Below are 27,907 nucleotides of genomic sequence, written 5' to 3' on the forward strand. Positions count from 1 at the left end.
ACCCGGGGGCGGGGACGCGAGGCTCCGCGCCCGCCCGGCTCCCCCAGCACCGCCCCGCCGGCAGCGCCGCCCCCGCCCGCCGAGCCCGCGGCGTCCCGGGACCGGCCCGGCGGCAGCGGCGGACGGAACAGGAAACGGCGCCGCGCCGGGAGCCGGTGAAAGGCTCCGCGGGGGCGTGCGGCGCCCGAGCCCAGCGAGGCCCCTCCCCGAGCAGCCGGCGGAGGACGATGGAGGCGGCCGGGCTGCTGTGGGCCGCGCTGTGGGCCCTGCTGCTCCCGCTGGTAAGGACGCGGGGCCGGCCGGGGCCGAGCGGCGCCACTCGGGCCGGCCCTGGCGGATGGCGCTGCCTGTCGCTTCTCTTCGCTGCCGGCCGAGGGGCTCCCTCTGCCCGCCTTATGCCCCGGACACGTTCCCGGGACCTCGCCGGCCGCGGGCAGGGCCCGCGCAGTTCCCATCTCCCGCGGCTGGGCTGGGCTGGGCTCCCCCGCCTCGGAACGCCCCGGGCGGGTTGGGCTGAGTCCGGCCCGGGGGCTTTGGGCCTGTGGGCGCGCCGCGGGCGAGGCCGCTCGGTTCCCCCCGCCGGGCCCGGGGAGCTCAGGCCGGGCCAGCTCCGGTCACGCCTTGGGGGTTGAGATAACAAATCTCACGGGTGCCTGCGCGGATAAACCTGGTGTTTAAATTTGGATGCGGGGAAGGGGGAAGCTCCTAGTGTGCGTGTGTGCGTCCTGGACTTTCGTGTCGTTCCTCTTCTGTTTTGGTTTCGGTATGGCACGTATTTGGAGTTTCTCCCTCTCCGCAGGTGTACATTGCCGTGGAAATCAGGCAGACCACCTTCTGCCAAATGGAGTAGTGAAATGGGGAAGTCAGAAACCTCCATAATCTGCTTAGGCAGTATAAAGAACATGTATGCATTAAATGCTGTTCCACGAAATTGTTTTGTTGTTGAGGTTTTTTTGTTAATTTTAACAGTCTATCTTGTTTTGGTAAGGCGGGATGCAGTATACTTCTTTCCTATGTAGGATGTCACCATTGGATGCGCTCAGCAACAGGTGCACAGCGCAGTATGTTAGTACCTGGAGAATGCCTGTGGGGGAAGTAACTTGTCTTCCTTGCTTTTCCTGAGTCCCACGCAGCTGTCACTGATGTGTTGGGGTTTTCTGAAGAGTGGCTTTGCTCCTTAACCCGATGGTTTGCTGCTGCTGACAAGGGAAGGGGCTTCTGCCCTCTTATAAGACTCGAGGCCCCGTGTCCTGCCTCGCTGCTCTACAGATGCAGTTGTAGCAGCGGTGAGCATTGCACCAGGTCACTGTGCCTCAGGAGCAGTGTCTTGCCGTTGACAGCATTGGGAGCTGGGTTTGGGGAGGGATCACTGCTGCTCACGGAGCAGGGGCTCCTGTTCTCCGGGGTCACAGTGCCTGGAGGGAGGGAGAAGGGCTGATCTCTGTGTGTGTCACACGGCCACTGGCAGAACAACAAAATGATGGTTGTTCTGTTCATGGCTTTTTTTTCCCTGCCTTTTTATATTTCTGTGGGTTTTATGTTGTCACTTGCCACATACAGACTACCTCCTCCCTAATCTGTACCTTTGAGGTTCTGTATGTCTTATCTAGGTGCTAATTGTGATGGATGTTGTAAATATAGGCTTGGTTTGGTCTCTGTCTGCTGGTTCATCTGATTTCCTGTATTCTGTGTGGTGGGGTTACTGGTACACGCCAAAGCGCAGCAGTCAGCCCAGGTTTATATCCCTGCAGTGACAGGGACCTGTTGGGAATATTAGGGATTAAGAGGCAGAATGAGACTTCTTCTCTATTAAAGAGAAAGAATTATACAACAAAAATTTAAAGGTGATAAGGGAAGGAAATTTGATGAGAGAACTATCTGTGAGAAATAGGAAGGAATTTGTTTGGAGGTGAGGGGCCACTGAGAATTCACTGAATGCTGGTTTAGGTAAGGACTGCTGTCATTCCTCTTCTCCATGTGGGAATGCCAGAGCAAATCAGCCTACGGGAGCAGGTTACTCTTTTCAGGAGATGTTTTTGTAATCACTTAGTCTTGTTCTTAAGTAACAAGATTGAAAATGTGCTGGGTGAGAAATGTTAGCTTTGTATGTATACCGAGAGTAGGATTTGTTCAGTGGCACAGCTGGCTGCAAGGCCACCTACCCAAACCAGTAGCCCTTTTCTGCTGTGAAAGGGCACTAAAGTGATTAGGAAGTAACCGGACTTCAGCTGGATGCAAGAGGATTTCCCTGAGGATGTTCCAAGTGAGGCACATCATGTAGCTTTTCCTTTTAATTTTTAACTTCTGAATGCAGTCTCTGGAGCTCAGCAATGAATAGGTGTGGTTGCACGTCATGCTCAGGTCCCGCCTCCCTCCACCTCATGAGCATAAGTTGTGTGCCCTGACTAATCCCCAGGGAAGGGAAACTTGCCAAACAAAACATGTATATCAAATAAGCAAGTAATCACTCCTCCTAGGTAGATTTATGCTTGTGTAGTATTAACACTTGATTTCCTGGAACCCGGCAAACACTTATTATTATATTTGGTGAAGCAGAAAGAGCTTTTAATGGATGTAAACCTCTGAGTTTGCACCTGTTGGAAGTCTTAACTGCTTTTAATTCACCATTAGTTTGTACTTCTAGGTGAATACACCATTAGTTTGTACTTCTTAAGGTGAACTTAAGAGGAAAGCTTGATCATTTTTGTGCTGATCATAAATCATGGAACAATTTATTTCAGCTGACAGCTGAAGAACTGTTCTGTATTAAACAGTTAATGTGCTCAGGCCCTTTGACACAGTTCTCCCAGCAGATGTTCATGCGCTGGGGCCAATATAATGGATTCCTCTGAAGAAGGTTTTTTGCTATTCAAACCAGGCAGACATAAACCTCTGCAACAATATCGTCACATGCTTTTATTTTCTCTCCAGTTCTCCCTTGCTGCAGAACACAGATCTTATAGCTTGAGAAGAAATGCCTCTCTAGCACTGTTAAGGCTTAGCATTGTGTATCTGTTTCTCCCCCATACCCATGCCTATTTCTAGCTCAGTGTGTTAGTGTTTTTTTAATACAAATCTAAAATCTAAAATTTACAGCAGGATTTTTAATTTTTTTTTTCACTCTTATGGTGTTTCTTGCTATTGAGGTCAGTTTCAAGACAAACAGTTGAACATCTTCCAGTTTTTTTTTTAGGGTGACACTTTTTTGAGATGCAAATAATGTTTGTTTCCACTGCTTTATAGCTGTAGCTGCATCTAATTCTTTCTGTTCATTTATCCACTTAGATACCTGGCCTTTATTTATACTTGAGAAGTATACATTCCTAACATTTTCAGAAGTTTTAAAATTCAGCTGTATTTGTAAATAACATATTATGTGAGGGACTCTAATCTTAAGAAACACCAGTATTTCCTTGACTACACAAATTCTTCTTAAGGTACGCTAGTTGGTCCTCTTTGTGTTTACAGTTACTTGACAAAAAATCTTTTGGGAATTGTCATATGATATATATATATATATATATATATATATATATAATCCCCTACTTTTTTAGTAAGGAAAATTCTAGAGTCTGTGAGGAAGGAAGACTCTAGAACTTCATCTCTTTTCCATGTACTGTTCTAATTGCTTTCCATGTACAATTTTACACATTTTGGAAGGCACTAGATAGAGAATCTGAAATCATTTGCATTGGTTTCTTGCTGGTATTCTGCTTGGTGACATGAAGTGTACATGTCATAAATACACTGTATTTGCAGCGAGGATAATCAGCATTAGATAGCAACTAGGTTCTTACTAGTTTTCCAACCTGCTCTCAAGCTCCCCATCTCTCATGGAATCAGTCATTATGTAAAATTATGACTTGAGTAAATTCCTTTTCTCCAAAAGCTCTTTCTCAAGCTTTTTATAAGAATGCTTGCATAACTGATATTCTGAACTTGCTGTAACTCAGAACCCTGTGCTCTATTGCAGGTAGCTGCTGATGAGGGGATCCTGCATGCCTCTGGAAGTGGAGTGCCTCCAGTAACTAAGGATTACTGCATCATTTACAATTCTAATTGGGTATCTCTTCCAAAAACCTTGGACAATGCTGTAAGTAGCTTGTAGTTACACTCTCTAGGAAAACTAGAATGCAGTATGAATTTGAGTCAGCTATAGCTGGTCTTCAAATTTTCGAGTTAAATATGTGTTACACTGAATATTTGCCATTTTGGTTCATGTTGTCCCCTTCCCCCCAAATCACTCAAAAAACAAATCTGTGTCATTTTTATCCTTTAAAGAGTTTGCTTCTAAAGTTTACAAAGGGAGTACTCTCTCTGCTTAGAACCAGGTTTTTTATTTATGCATTTGTTTATTTATTTATGTGTTTATGTTTTCATTGTATCCTGTTATTTTTTTCCTTTGGATGTTATTCTTATGTCTAAGTTTTATATTTGGGAGTTAAAGTTCTGTATGTTTGTTTACAAAAATTGGTAAACTTATGAAACCTAATTTTTAATATTGGCTCATCAGTTTGATGTACTGTTTAATTGTCTTGAAAACAGGTGGTGTAATAGGATATCATCTGAAATGTACCATCATGCTATTTTTTGAGTGTGTTGGTGTGAGGCAGAAATAAATGTTCTTTAGGCATTCTTATAAACAGGAAATACTTTGTGTTTGGGAGTGATCAAGGCACTCTGCCTTCCCTCCTGTTGTTCACTCACAGACTAACTCAATGTAAGACACAGTAAAAATCATTTATCTGCCCTAGACGTCTTTGCTGTTCCACTTTGGCCACTGGGATGCCTTGACCAAACAAAGAAAACTGACAATCATTTCAAGATAATTGTCAATATGAAATTAAATTTTGAAATAAGGAGATGATGGTGATGTAAGTAATACATTATTAGACTGAAACAGCTGGTTTTAAACAAGCACTGTACTTTGGAACTCTGGTTATGTTGTATCCGTCAGTGCTCTTTTGGCTTGTAAAGCCTGGAAATATCACAGAGTGTACGCTGGATTCCCCAGAACTACAAATAGTGATTTTTCTGTGTAATCACTTTCTTATGTTTAAATTACAGTACCAACTACTGTGAAATTGCCCTTAGAAATAGCCAGATTATTTCAGCTCTATGCTGCTCTAAATATCCCTCAGTATTGCAGGCTGCAGAAACTGCTGCTGTGATTTTATATTCCTGAATTAATCATTCTTTTCTGTTACACCTTTTGCTGGCAAATCTCCAGTTAAAAAGCATAGTAATGTAGTCATCTATATTAATTTGTTTGTAATATCAAATTTCCTACTTTAATCGCATACCTTTTCTCCCTCTTTCGCTGCAGACTTTCAGGACTTTGGAAAACTTGACTTCTACAGTCCTCTGCAGTGCAGCTGAAGCTCCTTCTGGCTTAATGAAAGACAAAGCAGTTGTAGTGATGAGAGGGAACTGCACTTTCTTGGAGAAAGCAAAAATTGCACAAAGTTTGGGTGCTAAAATGCTGTTGATTGCCAGTAAATCTAGGCTGGTAAGTTACAACAAACAGTTTTTTTCTGTACTGAGATAGTGTCTTGTCTGGTCCTGTGCAGTGCTGTGCAGGGTTAGCTGAGAGAAGCCCCAAAAGCAGAGGCCCCTGACCATGTGTAGAATGCCAGCACGAGTCATTTACCCTCCCCACAGAGCTGTGCTGGCAGGGCTGTGCAATGCCGGCAAAACCGGCTTAGAGGAGCTACAGCTGAGCTGGATTTTTAAATGTTTTTAAGTGTTCCTTGCATCTTCAGACACATTTCTGAATGCAAATACTCATCTTTATTATTCCCGAGTTTTAGTGCATTCTGAACTCTGTGTGAACGTAGGTGATACTGCTTTAGACGTGTGGTAAAAATAAGCCAGGGAAATGTAATCCAAAACTGGAAATACGAAAAGGTCTTGTGAGATGTTATTGCTTTTTTGTTCTCCATTGCAGCTGCAAAATCTATGTACAGTTATGTACAATTTAGGGATTAGTGTGAATATCACAGAGAGTTCATCTTGTTTTAGAAGTACAGAAATTAAAACCAGTTTTGATTATCCCTTGTAATACTATAAAAGCACAAGAGCTGTATGAATCCAGATGTGCTGGCGGTATCATCTGGTTTAATTTAAGTACATCTATCCTTATTAACCTTTAGCAGAGGGTGATGAATGAGCTTTTTGGTTTTACCTTCCTACAAATACACTGAAATTGAAAGAACAGTCTGCTTTTAGGGGTCTAACCTACTTTGTAAATAGGCTCAACATACTTACTACTTACACTTTCTCTTTTAGTCTGCTATTTCAGATAACAAGACTGATTTTGAAGATGTGACTCTTCCAATTGCTCTTATAAGATATAATGACATAGTAGATATGCAGCTGGTAAGTAACAGAACTTCAGCACATTATGGTTGTATAAAGTTAGGTATTTGAACAAATAGATTGATTTCAGGTCAGGTCTGGATGCCTGCCTGATTTGAATGTGCTTAGATACTGCTTTCATTCCTAATAAAATATGGACATTTAGTTGTGGGAGTGCTGGTCGTCCTAATCAGGTGAACAGGAGAGAATGATTGATTGATTAGAACACTGAGAATGGGAAAGACAATACCTAACTGGAGATGGGAAATGTTAGAAGTTTCCTGCTGAACAAGATAAGCTGTCTTCCAGTAGACTTGGATACAGCTGCAGGTGCCTGGCAGACATGAAGAGCTCTAGCCTGAGAGGGCTGTTCCTTTAGTGCAGAAACTACAACAGCTGAGCTTGTAGCTACTGGCACCAGAGCATTCAGGCAAGCAGCACCTGAGCAGGTTGGATCTTGAGGAAAGACTGAGAGTTTTTTTGCCTTTCCCAGATAAGCTCCCTCGCTATAGTGTGACAGCATCAGCTAAAGAGTGGTTAGGCAGTGTAGTTTGTGTTTCTGGTGAGTTGATGGTGAGATGCCAAATGCTTGTTATTAAAATGCAGCAGTTGTGGTATCTCTTACATTTTATAAGCAGGGGAGTTTGTTTTGGGAGTATTTGGAGTTTCTTTTCCTTGGCATGTAATATTAGAAGAACAAAATATTGCACAGGGTTTTAAGGAAAACAGTATCTTTTCTTCAGTGTGGCTTTTTCTGTTATTATATTGTTGTTTTGGGTTTTTTATTAAGCATTGAATAGTTTTGCTAAGCAGGAGTTGCATTGTACATGTTTTTCTGGGGATAGCAGAGGCTGACACTGTGTAGTCGTAGATTCTTGAGTTGAATTTGCAAGCTCACTTCGTTTCTGCTCTTAATCTTCAGAGCTGCCATGGGAGGTTGTCTTAGGTAAGTATGCAAACTGCAACTGCCTAGATTTGTAGGACTTTGGTTGTTTACTGTTGTCATTAAAGATAGGTACTTGCTGAGCACTGACATGACTGGAGGTTTGTGCTGTCTTCAGACTGCCACAGCCTTGATAAATACTGTAGTTAGTTTCAGGTTGTCCTCTGTCTTCCGAATTGTTTCTTCAAGTCAGATAAGTGTCAGTTGTTTGCTTGCTTGAGTGATTTTAGGATGCCCTACTAACATGTAAAGGAGCTAGGGCAAGTTAGGTCTGGATCTTCTCTGCACTTCTTTATTGCCCAGCTCTGCTTGGACTGGTGTGATGTGGAATCACTTCTGTACAGCTGGAGTAACTCACCAAAGCACCTCTGCTGTAGGTTGGTGTGCCAGCTGATGTCTCATACTGCTGCTGAATCAATCCATTTTTGTCTTATAGTGGGACTGCCTTCATAAAAGTAGTGAGGAGCACAGTCTAGACAACAAGTGATCTTTGCTGGTTCTGCTCTATTTTTTTGCCAAAGCCCTCTGTCATGTCACTGGCAGCTGTTACTTTGAATGATATGCACTGCTTGGAATCCAGCAGCCATTGTACACTTCCTACTACAGTTACATTTCTTGTTTAACTGTCTTTAAAGCTTCCAGCTTCCTCCTTTTTTTTAGAAGAGAGACACAGCACCGGTCTGAGGGCAAGTAGTTTGTATAAGCATTCCTTTTACTTGACAAGTAAATCATCCCTGTTAGCCTTCACCATTAGAGCCAGGTCTGTTAAGAGTCTTGATAGCAATAGCAGAGTGTTACAAACTTTTTAGTCAGTGGACAGTTCTCTTGCAGATTTGTTACCTGATGCAGTCTGTTTCCTTCTAGTGCTCCTCCCTGGGGAAGTTGAGACTTAGGAAGTTTTTTGTGAAGAGAAGAACGATAGGAGGAAAGGAAACAATTGCTCTAGATTCTAATGTGAATTATGCTTTATAAGATTTATGGAACTTAAAGGAAAAACTGGGTTAAGATATATTGGAACTGAATACTAAAAATGTATAAGCCTCTTAGGGTTTTTGGCCTTTTTTTTGGTTCTTGATGGTGTTTGTTTGGGTTTTTGTGTGTGTGGTTGGTTTTTTTGGGGTTGTTTGGTTGGATTTTTGGTTGTTTGGTTTGGGGTTTTTTTTTATATGGAGGATGCTGTAATTTGAATTGTTTTGGTTTTTTTTTCCCTTTAATGTTATGTTCCACTTCATACAACTGCAGTGTTTCACTAGAATTTAATTTTATTCCCTATTTTCTGAACTTCCATAACTTCAGGCAAAAAAGAATGATTCTGACTTATTTAGCCTGCAGAAAGATTATTATCTGTAATCAGAAAATTTAGATGTTGAAATGATTCAGCTTTCTTTAAATGTGGCCACAGTATTCCACTCTACTACTGGGCTTCCCATTCATTCTTTCTAATGCCAGTTTGATCTTTCTGAAGGCAAACCTGTCTGGCATGTTCTTCTCTCTCTTGCTTTTATCTCACATGCAGACTGTAAACAAATCTGGGGTTTTTCTCTACATCTCTGAAGTTTGTTCTCACTGCACAATTATTTTAGATGTCTGGACTTACTTTGACTGCAGCAGCAAACTTGTCTTCCCTTGTACTTTCTATTTCCTGTCAAATTATCACCCTTTCTTTGTTTTTTAAATCTCACCTTTCAGTGAAATGAAAGTACCTTGTTTCGCTTTCAAGATTTTTTGTACAGTTCAGTACCAGTTACATCTGAGGGTTTTCTCCCATTTTCTTCTGTGTTCTTCAGCTGATTGTTTTTTTTCTTAGGTCTTAAATTTTTTTAATAGCATGAAATTGCTTTCTATTTATTTGAATCCATCTCAATTTATGTTTGTGTGAAGCTGTTGGTAAATAACTTTCTGCCACCTTGAGCTGTCATTGTGTTCTGTCTGAAGCCTCATGTCTGTATCTGAACTGAGTTTTACGGGTTTGAGAGCTAGAGGTAAATCTGCTGATACCTCAGTGGGCCTGTGAGCTTGTATTTCAAAGTGACTGAGTTAGATGTGCTTTCCTGCAGAGCAGATGTCTTTGATAGCACTTGGTATATTCTGGGGAGGCACTGGGCTAGAGGCACAACTTCTCAGAAAGTTGTGGAAAGAATGCAAAGAGGAGCCATATTCTCTTATGGTATCTCTGTGTTTACACAGGAGTAGTAATAGTCTTGTTTCCAAACCTGACCATCCTGAAAGGTAGCATGGAAAGCATTGCTTCTTGCCAAACATATGATATGTCTTGTGCAGTGAGTTGAAAACTTCCTCTCAGCATTGTGTAGATTAAAAGCAGGAAATAATGATGTACATTTTGTTGGAAAATAAGTGATACAATTTCATTGTCCTCCATATGAACCAACTTGTATGTTATATTTCAGGTGCTTGGAAATGAAGTTAATGTGACTCTGTATTCACCACCTTTGCCAGAGTTTGACTACAGTATGGTTGTCATCTTCCTAATTGCTGTATTTACAGTGGCACTGGGAGGCTACTGGAGTGGAGTAGCAGAACTGTAAGTTTGTTAAATGGAACTGCTTAAATTACATGGACTGCAAAGCTTGTGAAAACTGTCACTATGATCAGTAAGAAATTGTTTTCTTTTAGGTTGGTAGTTAAAAAATTAGGAGATCTACTTGCAATTAGCTGCTTTGTCATGAAATGTTTGAGCACTCTGAGTAACCTCTGAAAAAATCACCAGATGTCTTTGAGGAACCTCAAGCATTGATTGTAAAAGTCCCTGAGGGATAATGCAACTCTTGGGAGGAGGCATGAGTTAACATTTTGACAAATTACCAAACACTCCATAACTAGGATCATAATGCTCCAATATCCACAATAGAAATTAGGTTACACCTTTCAAGAGCAGCAATTCAGGAGGTAAATACATACTGTATGTAGTGTCTACATTGGCAGGGATCTGCTCCATCCCAGCTGGCTGTGCAGCACTGCAGTCACTAGGACCAATGGGAAGCACAGTTTGATTGTCTGGCTGGTTGCAGATAAAGTCCAACCTGGCTTATCTGCTTCAGCTTTGTTTTCTCTGGTGGAGCAACAGAGCTGAGGCAGCAGCAGCTCTTGGACTGGGCAAGGACAAGGAGCCAGCACCAATCCCTGTGTCTCTGTGGAGGGAGGAGGGAGTGGCAGTGCAAAATGTGGCAAAGGCAGGGGAAACAAGGGGCAGTGAGGGTTTCTGCACTGTCCTTGAGGGCTGTGCAGCTTTAAATGATGCACAGAATTGTTACTAGTCTGGGGTTAAACTGGCTGTAGCTGGCCTTTGAGAGCATGGCATCATTCTGAGTATTTCCTGGGTGGCTGTGTATGCTAAATGGGCCAGTGTGTGTTGCTACCTTTGGGGTCTCAGTGCTGTTCTGCTGCTTTGCTCCCCAGAACAACAAGGAGAGGATTGTATGTGATAACAACAGCTTCCTTTTTCCCACAGTTATGCAAATTAGCTATTTTAAAGAGATTAAACAAGTAGAAGGAGGGGAGGTGTGTATGTTTCTTTTTTTAAAGGTGGGATCTGATTATGCTTCTTTTTCACTCTGCAGTGCTGCAGGGTGTGGCTGCACTGAATGCTTTAAAAACAAAATGTGGTGCTGTCTCCCATATTAAAAATACCTAGATGTAATTTATTAAACTAGTTAAAGTGCTCTTTCATAAATCTAGGGCTAGCTTATTTTTTTAAAAAAGCTGCTTATTCAAAGCACGTCTTCTGAGAAGGTGATTCATCTAACCCTTGCTCCTGTGGGTTCTTCTCTTTTGAAGGTAGCTGTTTCAGTGCTGAATTCAGCATTTGGTAGGTAGGTCCTGGGATTCCTCAGGAACGCACTATCTGATGGGCAATTTGCACTAGGTCTGTACTACAGAGTAGAAGGGCTCTCTGCTCAAGGAATAAACACAGCAGTTTAAGTCTCCTTATTTTGCATGGTGAAGTATAAATATGGAGTATGTATGCACAGAAATCTTACTCCTGGTGAAAATCCCTGATTATACCACCTCTTTCACTTACTCTGTAATTATGAGGTGTAAGGGTAAAAGAACTAGTAGTTAGTTAGTTTTATTCTACTAACATGAATGGGTTTTTCAGACACTTATTGTCTAGATGAGGTTTTAAGAGTGTGCAATATCTATGATTTTAATTGATTGTAGATGTATTTATCAGATTGTCTACACTTAGCCCAATAAATTTTGTAGTCGGAGGTGATGCACTAATAGAGCTCAGTGTGTGCATCCTGAAAAGCAGTTTAGGAGTGTAGTACTACTTTTCTTCACATGGGTCAGGGCATTAGTTGGGGATGCTCCATTAAAGTTGGCAATTACCACACCACTGGAAAGGAGCACTGTTAAGAATATTTTCCTTGCCATCTGTGCTAGGTTGAAAGTACATATCTTCATTTAAAAATGGAGAGAAATTCAAACAATAACCATACAATTTTCTGTGGGTTTCAGTCTAATAATAGTATGAAGGACTAAACTGAAACCTTGTCAGTCTAAATGTTCTATCATCATCAATCTGGTCATATAAAACATTCTCATAATCTGTCATCTGAGGTAAATGTGTTTGTTATTTTCTTCTAACAGTGAGAATCTGAAAGCAGTAGCAAGTCCTGGGGAGAGAGAAACCCGGTGGAAGAAGGAAGAAAATGTTACTTTCACCCCTGTAACAGTTATCTTGTTTGTTGTCATCTGTTGTGTCATGCTGGTTTTACTTTATTTCTTCTACAAATGGTTAGGTAAGAAACAATGAATAATCTCATTTGACTTATTTTTCTACATGATCTTACAAAGTGGTGAAGTCCAAAAAGCTAGATTTCTAAACTAAAACGAATGTAGCTTTTCAAATGATTCTCTCCGTGTGTGAGTTGAGGATTGAAAGGATGCAGTTGCTACTTAAAGGAGAGGTTTCTTCAGCTGTCTTACAAAGACTGCCTTGACAGTCTTCTCATGTGGAAGAGAGGTGACTAATGATGAGCAAAAAAAAATGTTTTATGTCAATGTTCTTGGGAGGATGGCAGTGACAACCTAGTAGTGTTTAGAGTTTGCTTGATGAGAACATTTTTTGCTTGCTGGGGTTTGGTTTTAGTTTTTTGGTGAGGATCTGGCTAGAAAGCAATTCTCATACCTCTGAGTCAAGTTTTTGTTTGATGAGAACTTTGTAATGGCAGAGACACTCAGAATTCAGTATTTTCTATGCTCAGCTGACTATGGTTGAGCGCTGCTATGACTGTTAAAAGTTTACATCATGGAACATAGAATCCTCAAGGCTGAAAGAGATATTCAAGATCATCCAGTCCAGCTGTCTACTCAGTACTGTCACTGTAACCCTTAAACCACATCACCCAGTGCCAGTCCAAACACCTCTTGGACACAAAATATCAAATGTATGTTATTATGTTTATTTGCTGTTTTCTATTTTTTTTTTTTTTGTCACTGATTCCTGTCTTCGTTGTTTTTATTTAGTTTATGTTATAATATCAGTCTTCTGCCTGGCATCTGCAATGAGTCTGTACAACTGTCTTGCAGCATTAATAGGAGAAATCCCATTTGGGCAGTGCAGGTATTGTGCATTTTTCATTTATTGAAAATGACAGGTTTCCTCTGGGTAGTTTCTGGTTGCTACTCAAGGCAGCATGAAAATAAGAGAATAGTTTGACAAATTGTTTCCTGTATGGTTTTAGTATGTGGGATAGTTACAAAAGAAAATTGCAAGCTGCTTTAATAAATATTAAAGGTATCTGTAGCATACGCAACAATTAAAATAGTTGTAGATTTGCTGCATTACCTTTATTTGAAAGCATTCTGTAATAAAATTTGAAAGGCTCTGCTTGGCTGTCAGAGCTTGGTTTTACAAAATTCTGGTTATCTGTCATATGTGCCTATTTTGTTCGTCAAGGAACTCTGTCAGAGCAGGATCCTGCACATTTGATCCTGTTTGGAGCAAGTACTGTGCTGTAGGCAGCAGAGGAGTTTTTCCCTCTTCTAAACCTGTACTGCACCTGCCAATTTTTAACTTTCAGCATAGACAACACATTGCTCATGTCACCCATGTTAGAAGGTCGTGGTTGCAGTCCTCACTTAGGTGATTTGTTACCAGTGCACACATAGGTGCTTCTTACCACTCTGAGTTAAATATCCTGCACGTGTAAGGGTGTATGGGAGTGTCCCTGTTCTCCTTCCCTGCATTTTCACTTTTTCACTGAATGTTTAATGGAGCAAATGGTTCTTTTTGCCAAAAAGAACAGTGTTTATGAACTTGGAACCAGGTGAATCATGTGGTTTGCATGTTACTTAGTGTAGAATAATCATGTCAGGTAATCCAGTAGCCCATCAAAGGTAGTAATCAAGTATAAAAGAGCAGGTTTTGTGTCAGCTGCAGGAAAGACATTACTTCTGTCAGTTATTAGTCCAAAACCTGACACAGAAAATTGAGTATATGGCAGAAATGGATATTGGCTCACCATTTTGCAATTCATAGTTACTTCAATTTTATTCTTGTATTATGTTTCCTAAAATCAGTTTTTCTCACCACTACCATTTTGTGCAATTCTGACACGGCTGTCCTTCACTGACATAGCTCAGGTGGTGTAATTGTTACATGACAGAAATGGATTAAACAAACTCATCTGCTTGCTGCCTTGCCTGGATGTGTTCGCTAGAATGAGGACAGGCCAGCCGAGCTCCTCTTGGTGTGTTTTTAGTGCAGCCCAGAAAAGGGTTGATGCTGCAGCTGTAAGAACAATGCCACCTGAATCTGCACTGAACAGATGGGCAAAAGAGAAACTCTTGGGTTGAGAACACCTTGTCAGCTTAAGGATGTGTGATAGCACAGGCATGTGTCTTGGCTGTTGCAGGCTTTCTCTTTTAATTTAATTATTTTCTTTTAGGATTACGTGTTCCAACAAAACCATTGAAGTGAGGCTTATTTTTCTTGCTATATTCTGCATAGCAGCAGCTGTTGTCTGGGCAGTATTTCGAAATGAAGATAGGTAAGTGGTGCATTCTGACTTCAGAGTAAGGTGAATAATTGATGCTAATGAACTTCCCAGCATACAGCTAATCCTGGAGCACAGCATCCTTCTAAACTCCAATGCCAATTTCAGAAAAGTCATGAAAGTATTTTGAAGCTTAACAAGCATGGGAGTAATAGAGAACAAAGCAATGCAAATGAGCTGTGTGGTAATTTGAAGTTATAAAAAACTATGAAGATGAGGAAGAACTAGTTTTATTGCTAAGGATTGCCACAGAAGAGGTGCAGAATAGCACAGGGAATAGCTCTGCTCAGCAGTAACTACAACATCCTTGTGTTATCAACACTGTTTCCAGCACCAATCCAAAACAAAGCCCTTACAAGCTATTGTGAAGAAAATTAACTCTATCCCAGCCATTACCAGCACAAACAGTTATCTATTTATGATCAGAGGCTTGGATAAATTGACCTGTGACTTTTCTGGTTTTGGTAGCAGTAATTATCTGAAAAATTAATTTCTTGCTTTCTGAGAACTTTTCCTTGCTATTTCCAGAAAAATCTAGATTCCAGCAGCATTTTGAACAACCTGTAAAAGTGTTTTGTGTTTTTTTTAGGTGGGCTTGGATTTTGCAAGATATTTTGGGAGTTGCTTTCTGCTTAAACTTCATTAAAACACTGAAAATGCCCAACTTCAAGGTACCATGAGTTGTTTACCTTAAGATAATATTCTACTGCCGTGAATCTGCAAGTTTACTGTCAGGAAGTAGGTTTTCAATACACAAATATATATTAAAAAATAATCTTTACCATTTTTAATAATTATTAAAAGAAACTAATCCTGTTCCAAATGTTAGGCCAGATTAAAACACATGGTACAGTAATGGTACCAGAATCTAGCTGTGTGATACTTGAAAACCCACTATAATATTTCCTTCTCCTTTTTTTTGCCAGTCCTGTGTAATACTTCTTGGCCTCCTCCTTCTGTATGATGTGTTTTTTGTCTTCATAACACCATTTATCACAAAGGTATGTCTGTGAACTTATTGTAAGAAGAAAAATGTCTGGTCATTGGGAGAGTATTTTTGTTTAACAGGTCAGTGCAGTGTTCTCAAGGTGGAAAAGCTGATTTCCATTTTTCTCCATGTAAGACAACAGTGGTCTAAATTTTTATGGGAATCACATAGTCAAAAGTAAACTATCCCCAGTTAGTGTGGGGGATAGTGTGATCATGAGAAATTACTGCCCTCATGTTTTTTTCCTTCTTCTGCTTTAAACACCCATTTATTGGAATATGCTCTTGTACTTTCTGCAGTGATCACTTGCAGTGATGTATGACCTGTGTGCAAGTGTTAACCTGCTTTTATTTTGAGGCAGAAAGCTCACAGCAGAAAAAGCTGACATGTTTTTATCTAAAATTCCAGCTACATCTAGTGGACTTGTTGTTTGGAGATTTTTAACATTATTTTAGGCTGGACTGTTTCTACTACCACACAATGCAGTATAATACTGTACATGCCGGTGCATTCCCTTTGATATTCAGGATTTTTCCAATCCTGAATTGTAAGTGGAAGTAGAAGCAGTTTTTGTAAATGTGGTATGAAATTTTGGTTCATTAAACCACTAACTTTTGAAAAATAACTTTAATTTCAGAATGGGGCAAGTATAATGGTTGAAGTTGCAGCTGGTCCCTTTGGAAACAGTGAAAAGGTATGAACAGTTGTTGTAATATGTGCAGCATTTGAGTACTGACTCTGTGTAGCTAATTCATAGTGTGCTTTTCAGCATAACTTTCTCACAAAATATAGCCAGCTTCTGCTATTTTCTTATAAGTATTAAATGCCTGTTGACTTGGGTTTGATCCTAGAGTGATGGAAACTTGGTGGAAGTCCCTACTGAACGCTCAGCTCCCCATGAGAAAGTAAGGATTGTATTTCAGATACTGGATTTTTAAATTATTTCCTCTAAAAAGACTGTTCTTTTGGGGAAAACCTTACTGTCCAAATTTCTCTTTAGGGCCTGGATATCACTTATCAGTATTCTATAGTTAGGTTAATAATCCAGATTTGTTACTCCCGTTACATGGTTAAATATTGTTTTGACTTTTTTTTTGTGTGTGTGCATATTATTTGTAAATCTAAAATTCCAGCTTACCAGTTGCCTTAAGCTTTATCTACTTTCTATGTTGTTTTCTGGTTTTTACTTCAGGTTCTACCTATTTTGAAGTCTGCATTAATGATAAATTAATTATATTTAAACTGTTTATTAATTCAAGCAACCAAAAAAAATCCAGAACACCAGAATGCTTTAGATGAGATTTATGTGGCTTCTGAAATAATGTTTTCCAGTTACCCGTGGTTATTAGAGTGCCTAGACTTGAACACTCTGCATCAACACTCTGTGACTTGCCCTTTTCATTGTTGGGTTTTGGAGACATCATTGTCCCAGGTGAGCAAATGTTTTTGATAACTGTAACTTATGAGTAAATATTTTGGTTTTTATTCTCAGCTTACTTGCAGAGTTTATTCACAGGGTAATTATTAAATGCAGCAGTTTGCTGTGATCAGTCAGTGCAGAATACAACAAAAGCCAGAGTAGAAGAAGAAAGCTCAGTATGTTATAGAATATTTATATAGTGAAAGGTTTATTTTCTGTTGTACTAGACTGAGTGAATGCAAGTCCAATAGGTAAATCAAGTTGTCAGTATTAACTAAATTTCATTAAAATCTCACAGAAAACAAATATTCTGTGACTTCGTAGGGTTTTCGTATCCTAGACTATGTAATTAGAGGTGAGAGAATGTAAAATGGTTTTCCACCTTTCTCAGAAGTGCTGAATTTAGCCCTAATTGGAGTTTTGAGCAAATTACTTAAATCAAGCATGTGCAGGCAAAATTGCTGAATGTTAAGAGTGAGCATTAGAATCTTATTGAAAAAAAAGTATGAAAAATAGGTTGTTACACTTCTATATTAGCTGAAAATAGCACAATGCAATTAGGTTGCTTGAGAACCCCAAACCTCTAATTCCATGCTTGCTTGGGTCATGTTACCATTATGGTTTTGATTTTCTAGACTTACTGTAGGATTTCTTAGACTGGTTCTTGCCTTTACAGAAAAAATATTGGAAGAAAATAAAATACCACAATCGGAAGTCTTACTATAAATTCTTTTATGCTGCTTTCATTTGGAAAATTGGGGAGAAAAAAAATCATGACTAAACATTTCATTAGTCCTTTTCCTTTTTAAATTTTTTTTCCTTTCAAGGGCTTCTGGTTGCCTATTGTCGAAGATTTGATGTTCAAACAAGATCATCTTCTATATACTACATTTCCTGCACAATAGGTAAATTGTGATATTTTATGGTAGTTTTTTTAAAATGGCATATCTAAATGGTTTTCTTCAGGTAAGGTTCAAAGTTGTCAAGGATCTCTTAAGAAAATCTTTTTAGTGTGCCTGCTTGTACTTAAGGTGACTATTCTTTATGGTAGTGAGTTGCTTTGAGAAATCTTGCAAGTATAGAGCAGCCTATAGAGTGTCTCTATTTCAGTTATATTAACAAGGAAAATATTGCTTAAAAAGAAATTCTGTCTTACTAAATGATTGACCTAATCTAAAAGTTCTGCTGTTGTTGATGGTGTGTGTATGAATGTCTTTTTCCAGCTTATGCCGTCGGCATGGTGCTGACTTTCATTGTTTTGGCTTTGATGAAGATGGGGCAGCCTGCCCTTCTCTACCTTGTACCATGTACACTCATCACAAGCTCCCTCATTGCCTGGAGGCGCAAAGAGATGAAGAAGTTTTGGAAAGGAAGCAGTTACCAGGTAGGCTGGAGGCCTTGAGTATTCTGTTGTTAATTCCTTTGAGTATATGTTTCTCTGAGAACTTGGTGATAGATCACCTGCAATCCAGTTTTTGCAGGTTTTCCTGTGATATTCTGGAACTGGAAAGGAAAAGTAGTCTTAGAAAATCTCAGTCTAGTAATTGACATGGCAGAACAAAGGTCAAGGCAGATGAAATAACTGGTTCAGTACTCAGGGAGGAAAAGTAATTTGTTTTATCCACTTTGAAAGGTTTTCTTGTATTTTAACATTCATCATCTTGATGTGGTATAACATGAGTCACTGAACTAAACATGCAGGCTTCAAACTGCACTAGTTCTATATTAGAGGCAGTTCCAAAAAATTGGGCATCAACTAGAACTTCAGAAACTTTCCATGCATCACTGATGGCCTACATCATCAGGATTGTGTGGAGCATTCAGGAACAAAATAGCTGGGTTGTATAACTCTTTCCTACCACAGCACGCCCTGTAGGCACACTGCCTTGGATATTCTGTATTTCCCCTTTGGTTATGTCTAACACTATCCAGGAATTGCAGTTCTTAAAATCCCACCTGTTGACACGTGCACATTTTCCCTGATGTGACTTGCTGCAGTAACTGGGTGTGCCAGTAGCCCCTGAGCTGACATTTATCATAAGGCAGAGCAGTCTCAAGATCACTCTGTGTTTTGCTTGAGACCTAAGTTCAGTATTTGAATTGAGGGACCATCACCTATACCCTAGGGCATGTTGAACTTGGAGCTTGGATAGTCTATTCTGGGGGAAGGTGGGTGTCAAGTTCATGGTGGATAGAAGCAGCTCCCACTTTTTCAGCTTCTGGATTGGAAAGTTTAAGTGGGTCAGTGGAATTCAAGAGTAATTCTTGTAAAGGTAAAACTACAAGCACCAACTCCTGTAGTATTACCAGCAAAATGCTTTCGTTGATCTAATACACTACACCTGCTTCAGCTGGAGGTCGGCTTAGGTGTGAAATTACTCGGGAGATTTGCAGCTTTAACTAAATACCCTGTTTTGTTTAAAAAATCAACTCCTCCTTTCATAAGTCCAGTGAATAGAAAAGTTCCTCTGTAGGTCAGAATGAATTTGGTTTACTGTGCATTTATATATAAATTGGTCATTGTTTGCGCTTCTAAAATAAACAGGGTCGTGTTTATGAAGCCAAATAACTCTAGGTTTGTTGTGGGGGAAACACTTGGCAATTTATTTTCCTCACTTGAGTTCTGAGTAAGATTGGCCTAAGTAAATTTGGCAGGTCTCCTTAGTGACAAGAAATTTCTTGCACTTCTTGTAGCAAAACTCATACTTGAAAGAATTATGTTGCCATAGTAGTTATTTCATGTCCTTTCAACTGGTTTCTTGAAGGATTAAAACTACTCTGAACTTCAGCTTGTTTTGAGTCAGATTACTTCATTTCTAGCACAATTTAAAATGTTGATTTCAACCCCCACTCCACCATCCCTGAGTTAGACTTCTCTGTAATTGAGCCTGCACTTGAGCTCTGTGTAACTTTACTAACTTCTATTTTTCTATAACTTTCTGAAGTGTTGAAGAATATTTTTGTACTAATTTTTTGTTCCCAGAGAGTGTTTATTCAAGTTGCACTCCTGAAATGCTGCAGGGTTGATCTTTCTCATATGTTGTCCTTCTTATCTAAAACTGTATTTTGAACTGTCGTTACTGAACTCACAAACATGCAAAAACTCCAAGCAGACAAACAAAACCCCAAACAGCCCCAATCCACACAGCTCCAGGGTTGAAATCTCCAGCTTGCAGTGCTCACTCTGAGGAGGAAAGAAATGGAAAGGTGTCAGAAGAGAATTTTTTGCTACATCAGTGATCGAGGCTCGGGCAGAGCTGCTCCATTGACCAAGGGTGGCCAGACTTGTGTAGAGGTTTGCTTTGCCCTCATGGGAACAGAAAAACCTGGCAGAGTTGTTAAGAGTGAGGTGTCCTAAGAATAGGGTAGAAGAGCATGTACAGTGCATCAGGTGACTAAACTTCATAATGATAGTCCATTAGTTACCTTTTTGGAGTTTGGGGTGTTTTTGTTTTTTTTTTTTTTTTTTTTTTTTTTTTTTTTTTTTTTTTTTTTTTTGTTGGTTTTGTTGTATATGATTTTAATAATGGAATGAATTTTATTTAGGTATCGGACTCCTCCAGGACGCCTTTGCTACAAGGTGTGATTACGGCCTTCTTTTAATGCAACTTTATTAATCATCTTACAGTTTCTTTTTTCTTCTTTTTCCCCTTCTGCTTCCTCTTTTCAGTCGTTTTTTGCATCTACCTCTTAATTTTGTATGAATTATTCAATAGAAGAGGATAGAACTGAAAACAAGATACAAATCTGCATTCACACTGAAGTCTTTTGGGTTTTTCATTTTTTTAAAGGAGTGCAGGAAAACATAACATTAAGTAGCAATGAAGCTGGGATTCCTAAGCCTGAAGGCAAGCTTTGTATGCTTCTTTACTCTCCAACTTCCCAAACCCTAGGACTGTCTTCAAATATTTGCAGTGGGTGTTAGTTCCTCTTCTGTTACCTATATCACAGTCCTTCACCTGATTTTTCTGTGTCATTGCATCGATGTGAAAACCTGCTTAGTGCTAAACAGCAGTAATTTTGTTGTTTCCTGTTATAAATTTGCCTTTAGTAATCATGTCTGCAGTCCTTGTGTCCTTCCTCCTGTCCTGTCTGCACTGCTTGCACTGGGCTGGGGAGCAGGGCCTGGGACCGGCTCCTGTGGCCTCGCTGCGCACCACGTCTGGGCTGCAGCGAGGTTTGACCTTTCTTGGCAGCAGCTCATGACTGCTAACACTGATGCCATTTATTTTTGCTGTCCACACAGCATGCAGAGAGCAGTGCAAGCTTTCAAATTTCAGCTTCTCGTGGAATTCAAGCATTTAAATATAATCTTGAATTATAGTTGCTGGAGTTACACATCTATTTATAATGCATAGAGTGTCTGCTCTGAAGACAATTTGAGATGGTGAATTCTGCCTGTGTCTTAAATTCTCACATTGAAAGTACTTTTCTCATTAGCTCCTTTCTTCTAAGAAAGAGTACTTTAACAATTTAAGTCCCATTAAAAAGCCTTAAAATAAAGGGGTTGAGCGCAAATTAAAAGCAGATGGCCAGACTATTTTTATGACTTAGAGTTCTTCTGTCCTGCTGTGCATACTTGAGTTCTTGGATAGGTTTGTTAGAATCACTTTTTTAGTTTCTACTTTATAGGTATGACAAATACTTGACTCCCAAGATAGCTCTGAGGTCCCATAATTCATAGCTGAGGTAATTTCTGTTTCTGCATAGTGATGCAGTCTTAAATTCTAGTTATGCTCTGTGTGGCTTTTTTATGATGTAGTCTTGAGCTGTAATGAGTTGCTGCACAGAAAACATTTTAACTATACACTGAAGTGCAGAGATTTCTTGGAAGAGTAATGTACTTACTTTCCTGCCACCTAACTGGCAGCATTGCTGCTGTGAAGTGTAAAATAAAGGTTCATCTAGATTTCTGGATTGCTTATACTCCTCATGGATGCCTTCATAATAAACTAATTTCATACCTATTTTCCAAGTTATTGATTTAATTTTAGAATACTGATTTTTGTATCAGTGCAATCTATGAAATAATTTTAGCAAAGTCATGGAAAATCTAGTGCCCTAATGCAACTTTGAAGTCTTCTGCATGGAACAAAAGATGCAACTTGCTGGAGTTTGTCAGTTTAAAGTGTTTAGCACTTCTTATCTCTCTTTGAAGTAATAAATCAACAGATTTGCCACCGGCATGTTACACAGCATGCACCTGCTATTTAGTAAGTTTTATAATCACGTTTTTAGATGCTTACAAATTCATCATAACTGGGAGTTGTTAAGAATTCCATGATTGCAACAGTACTGCCATGAGTCTTGCAAGCAACTTTGTGCATAGGTACTGTGTGCTCTCACAGAGAGAGATTTGTACTGCCATTTCTGGTTTGGCTCTTTGGAAGTGTTTTTTTGGGGGTGAGTTTGCTGGTTTTAGTTTTGAATAGTTCACCATGTTAGTAGATAGGTTAAACAGAAATGTTTTCATTACAAAGCTGTCTTAACACCTCCCCCTTAAAAACTGTCAGAAATTCAGATATGAGAGCAAAACTGCTAAGTCTCTTCCACGTGAGAGATGTTCATGAGCTCTCCACAATGTACAGTCAGATTGCTCTGCCTTGTTCTTAGCTTAAAACAACAACTTTGTCCAGGATTGTAGCAATGATGCATGCCTTAAGCTTTAGTTTTCATATTTGCAGATTCTGTGCTGCCTAGAGATGTAGTTCTGAGCCTCATATTAAGTGCCAGTCAGCTCTCTTCACCGGGTAGGTAGGCAAAACAAATCCTTTTTCTTGGAGAACCAAGGACACTTTTCAGACCCAAAAGCATAAACAACGGTGGACTAAAGGGAAGAACAAGAAGGATGAGACCTCACAACCCAAAGCTGTAATTGGACAATTAAACCCCAATATGCAAATGGACCAAAACTTACAAAAGTGTAAGATCTTGTGACAGGGCAGCCTTTTTTTTGTGACTGTTCTTGGTCCACCCTGGCTGCAGCCTTGGTCAGGCTCCTGTCCTGCCCAGGGTGGATCCTGGAGGCCTTTCAATAAATACCTACTTTATTCTCTAGCTCTGTCCAGTCTCTGTTTCAGGTCAGCCTTCCAAGGCATCAGCAAGGTGCCTTCATCTTGCAGCTGGTTATCATAAAGGTTCCTGCAGCTTCTGCTGATGCTTTGAGAAAGGGGTTGTCCTGAGAGAATCCACAGTGGAGAGAGAGGTGTGTGGCCAAAGGTGTTTAAATGCCATCTCATACTTTTATAGAGGCACCTGTTGTCCCCAGCTTTAAGTTGTGGGCTGTCCTTCGGTGTGGTGGAAGGATTAAAAATGGGCTGATGTGGCTTTTTTAGCCTTGAAACATTTATATAAACACCCCCCCCCCATCTCCCCCAACACCCTTGGAGTTTTACAAGGCATTTAGTTTTAAAATTGACTTCAAAATCTGATCATTAAGTGGAGACTTTAAAATTTAAATACAGGTGCTATCTCCAGCATTTGTACAAAAAAAAGTACATTTTTACTGCTTAGCGCTGTAGGATTACCAGAAGAATCTTTGACTTTGGAATATACTGAATTATTGCAAATACTTTTAACTCTTATTTCTAGAAGCATCTTGTCAATTTAATAGGAAAAGACTGTTCAAAAATGCTTGGCAAAATTACTTTCTCTGTGCCAGCTCTTAGATGATCCTCCTTAGGTTGAAGGAAGATACATGGCATGACTTGATGTAATATGGTACTGTGGGGGGAGGTTGTTCTTGTTTTATCCTGGAAACAAATACTTTAATCCTCATTCAAAGGGATGGTTTGAGTTCTGTAATTGTAGGGAGTGTTTTGCTTTGGGTGACTTTTGATGTGGATTTTTGAGGAAAATTCTGGATATACTGAAATAATGCAAGATTGTCATTAGCACAAGAGCTGGGTATTCACTGCTGGACTGAGTGTGTGCTGCTGGCCCAACTCAGTCCTTAAGTTCATTGGCAAGACTGGTGCCTGCCTTAGTTCTTACTGTCATGATTCTGGCACATGAAGGGAGGGTTGTGAAAGACCTTTTCTGGTCTTACTCAGATTGATATTGTGGCTACTGGGCTCTCCTAAACCTTACCCAAATCCCACTGACTTGTTTTTTGGAACTGTCATCTGGGTTTGCTGCACAGCATGCTGGTGTGGCTGGACTGTGAAACAGCTTGTTTAAGCAAAAGTGCTTTTGATAAGGTATGTTTGTATACTTTCAATGAAACCATTCTGGTGGCATAAAGGGCAAAGAGCTGTGTCATACCTAGAGAAGAAGGGAAAGTTAATGGAACAAGTCTTTTTACCCTGTACACAGAATTATACCACACTGAAGTGTGTACAACACAGCAGTCTCAGAGCCTGGCTTTGTCCTGGCAAGGATTCTGAGCAGGTGCTAGTAAGACAAGAAAATAATTGTGTGGAAATCTGCCCAGCTTAGATCAGAACCCACACAGTGAGTGGCTGCTGCACAGAAAGACAGGCAGGATATCCCACTATGGAAGAGCATAAGTAGGGTTTTCTACCTTTTGATGCTTAAAACATTATCTCTTGTCCAAAAAATCCTGCCCTCTGGGCATTATGAGCTCCTTGGCACATTTCGTTTTTTAAGCATTAGTTGTACTATTTCTTTGTCTTCTGTCTCTGACTGTCAGCTACCTAAACTGTCCAGTTCCTGGCCTCTTGTTAATTATGCTCAATTCTGAAGCCTCAAACTGATGGTCTCAGTTTGTCACACTAACAAACGTGTGTATTACCTCTGTAATTCATTCAATGCCTTGTCCCAGGGGGAGAACCAGAGCCTTCATTGCCTCCAGCAATACAGCAGTGGATAGGGAAACAGGCTGCTTTTTAGTCGGGACAACTACAAATTTGTCTTGAGTTATTCAGATAGTCTAATCAATGGCAAGTATAATCAGGACTTCATAGTTCTATTTCCTTTATCCTTTCTGAAATAAAAGGAAAATTTACAAAGAAATGTGACCACTACAGTTAGTTTTGACTAGCTGTTATACAGGTAGCCTTTACAACCATGAAAAGAGAAAGTTAGTCTTTTCTGGTCAAGCTATTGCTTGCTACCTCTAAATGTCAGGTAAGATCCTACAGTCTACTTCCAGTTTTACAAGCCATATCTTTGAAAAATTTGCTTAACCCCAATTGTTTTTTGTTCTCTGTATTTAGTAATTGAGATACTTCTGACTCACAAGTTTATTTTCCTGTAGAGTGCTTGGGTCCTTGGTTGGAGAATCGTTCTGTAGTGGAAAGCATTAGCTAATAGAGCTTTGATTATTTGGCTTAAATACTTTTCTGATCTCTAGAGGACCTCCTAAATGTATGCTGCTAAAATGCACTCTAACACATGTTTAATTATATTTCTCTTAGCTAACAAACCCTTTAGATCGGGGTAAAGCAGTATTTCTTTATAAAGAGCCATCTCTTTTCCCTTTTTTCCCCCTTTTTTAGATGATGGAACACCTGGATTACACAGGAAATGAAGAAAGCACAGCAACAGCCACTGAACAGCCTGGAGGACAATAAAATGTGGGATCCCGATTTGAAATAGCATTTGAATTTTTTACAGCTGAATTACAGTAAATTTGGTGAAAATTTACAGTAGAATGTTTCCCACTCTGTGTAAAAGGGTTTTTTATTCCTGCACCTATATTTTTATGGAAAATACTGTTAATAACATAAAAGTAATCAAAATAGAGTTGCATTTTTACAGCCAAACAATAGCTAGTAAAACCGTGCCTTATTTCAATTTAAATAAAAGGATATTTTCTATGCAATTTTCCAACTGTGTTTCTATACAGTATATTTTTATAAAAGTTGCTTGCCCAAATCAGCTTAAATGAAACGTTCTTGTAAAGTTTTGATCAAGATTAGTCAGGTTTCTTTGAAATAAAAAATAAAGTACCCTTCATAGCATTTCTTTCCATATTTTGAATGCAAAGTTGGATAGTAATGCAACTATACCAACTGAAGAATGAAACTATAGTTCCATTACTACAAGTAATTCAATAAACAGTGTATATGTTGATGTACATTGTGAGCCATAAAACAAATAACAGGGGAAATTAAATGTGGGGTTGTGAACTCTTCCTCCCCACTCCTCTCATGGTATCACTGGCTTATGCCTTAATTGTGAAAATTGTTAAGCTTTGACGCAAGTCTTTGGATTATATACATTTCCAAACATTTAAAAATAATAGAAGGGGAGAGGTACTTACACATGGTCCTGAAAAAAACTTATGTGCAGCTCCTGGAATAGTTGACAGACAAGATGGTGTGAAAGGCAAGAGGTTTTTTGCTCAGTAAGTGCTATTTTAAGGGATGGGAGAAAATGTTAACACCGGCCTGGTTCTCTCACCTGTTGAGAGTAGGTGTGTATTTGTGGTCCTCACTTGGCTGTGGATCAGTTCAGAGGGATGGGGAAAGACAGGACAGATTTTTTTTTTTTACCTTTTGCATCTGCACCATACATTTTTTTTAAAGTATTTTTGAAAATTCTTTGCAATTGATAGACAAAACAGGTTTGAATAGTGCTAGTAGTACCTGTGTTAGCTAAGACAAATGCATGTGTTTAACTTGTTTAATCTTAATTTGTTTTTGCTTTTAAAGACTTTGAAAAAGGATAAGTAGTTTAAATCACTAGTTTGCATTTAGAAGAGTTAGAGTTTGTTTGACACCTGTTCTTTTTTCAGGAAACTGCAAATTGAGGGGGATTAGGCATAGAAAATCTGTATAGCTGTAATGCTAACACATGACACCAAAGAAAACTGGAGAAGGCAACAAGGGGAGACCACTGAGTTCACTTAGTGCTAATGTCAGGTAGTTGTTAAAACATTTTTCCTATTCTTTAAATGAATGTCATTCCTATAGCAAGTACAAGTTCAAGAACCCTGGAGAAAACAACTGAGTAAGCACATCCTGGGCAGTGGCAATGGAGGCTTTCCTGCAGTACCTCATGCAAGTGCCTCCTTTGTTTGAAGGTCACCTCCGGACATTTCTTGTCAGTTTGGGGCATGTCAGCTCAGGAAAATTTACCCTGATTAAATCTAGTTTAGCTAGATTTACTTTGGAAGTATGTTAATTAAGACAATTGAAAATCTGTATTGGCAGTTAACGAAGGCTTACTACAAATTTACCTAATTTATATCAAGTTTAAACTTTAGTTTGCAAGAGTCAGGAGCAGACAGACTGACTGCCTGGATATCAGTTGTTGCCATTCACAGAGATTGAGTGTGGTGCCAGTTGATACGGGTAAGATAACTCACCTTGTTTGCAGCTTCCCTAAGAAAACAGAAATTCCAAGCAGTTTTTGTTAGTTAATAGTTCCCCCCCTTGACTCGAGCTTGAACTGGCAGCCTCAGAATACAGTGGTCATCTTCTGTTCTATTTAACTGGCATTTCATGATAAATTACAGCATACCTCAATGTTTTAATAGCAGACTGAAAATGTGTCTTCTGATGTGTCATGCTCTTTGACAAGTCGAGTACCTGCCAAAGTTCAGTGGTTTTGGAGAAGTTTCTGAAAATTTCTGACGCAGATAAAGAAGTCATAATTCATTCATAGTCATGTACAATTGAAAGCCCTCAGAAGCTTCACAAACCTATGTAAGATGACTTCTTTGTCTGCTTGAAATCTTCCACATGGAGGATTTAAATTTTCAGCTATAAATGATTACAGAATTAGTATAAATAAAAAAGACCTTTGGCAACATAAATAAGTGTATTCAGCAGCTGGCTGTGGAAGCTCTGTCTTGTTCTGTGCCTAATAATGCTCCATGCCTGAGGTTTCACACACATGCTGCCGTTTAGTGGGATGTAAACTAACTTTTTTTTCTTTCAAATGCTTAGGTACTTTGTTTACAAAAATTATGAATGGAGTTTAAAATTTTATATAAATAGTAGGTTAGTATTGACTACTGAAATGAGGTTTTATAAGTTCAGTAGAACTGATTGCAACACTTCTAGCAATTTTAAATGTTTTTAATATTAAATTTGGTTGAGCTGAACACTGTTAAAAGCCTTGTTAGTCATACTTTAATAGAAAAATCTTACTACCTTTTCATTGTATGTTTACTGACAACAGCCCCCTTCCTTATGACTCTTAAGTTATCACCTTAAAAATGTTATTAATAAATGTTACTTGGAAAAAAAAAGTTGAGTAATTGCTTT

General features: G+C 39.4%; 1 protein-coding gene across 4 annotated transcripts; it reads left to right on the forward strand.

Annotated features, from left to right (window-relative positions):
* The first annotated feature begins 51 nt into the window (after positions 1-51).
* Positions 52-27,891, forward strand: SPPL2A (signal peptide peptidase like 2A). 4 transcript variants are annotated; one of them, XM_066196126.1, is made up of 17 exons: positions 52-281; positions 3,974-4,093; positions 5,327-5,509; positions 6,289-6,378; positions 9,709-9,842; positions 11,912-12,063; positions 12,791-12,887; positions 14,215-14,316; positions 14,912-14,993; positions 15,249-15,323; positions 15,948-16,004; positions 16,162-16,215; positions 16,643-16,742; positions 17,558-17,635; positions 17,954-18,114; positions 20,277-20,310; positions 25,190-27,891. In XM_066196126.1, exons 1-17 carry the CDS (start codon positions 228-230, stop codon positions 25,219-25,221), a joined length of 1,605 nt encoding a protein of 534 aa, XP_066052223.1. In that variant the 5' UTR covers positions 52-227; the 3' UTR covers positions 25,222-27,891. The 4 variants fall into 4 exon arrangements, with proteins under 4 accessions (XP_066052223.1, XP_066052226.1, XP_066052222.1 ...); XM_066196129.1 differs by lacking the exon at positions 16,162-16,215; XM_066196125.1 differs by lacking the exon at positions 20,277-20,310 and having other exon boundaries at positions 55-281.
* The last annotated feature ends 16 nt before the right edge of the window (positions 27,892-27,907 follow it).

This window comes from Chamaea fasciata, unplaced genomic scaffold, assembly GCF_029207755.1.
Source record: "Chamaea fasciata isolate MVZ Bird 193981 ecotype frontalis unplaced genomic scaffold, bChaFas1.0.hap1 SCAF_14, whole genome shotgun sequence".
In the NCBI taxonomy this organism is placed as follows: domain Eukaryota; kingdom Metazoa; phylum Chordata; class Aves; order Passeriformes; family Sylviidae; genus Chamaea; species Chamaea fasciata.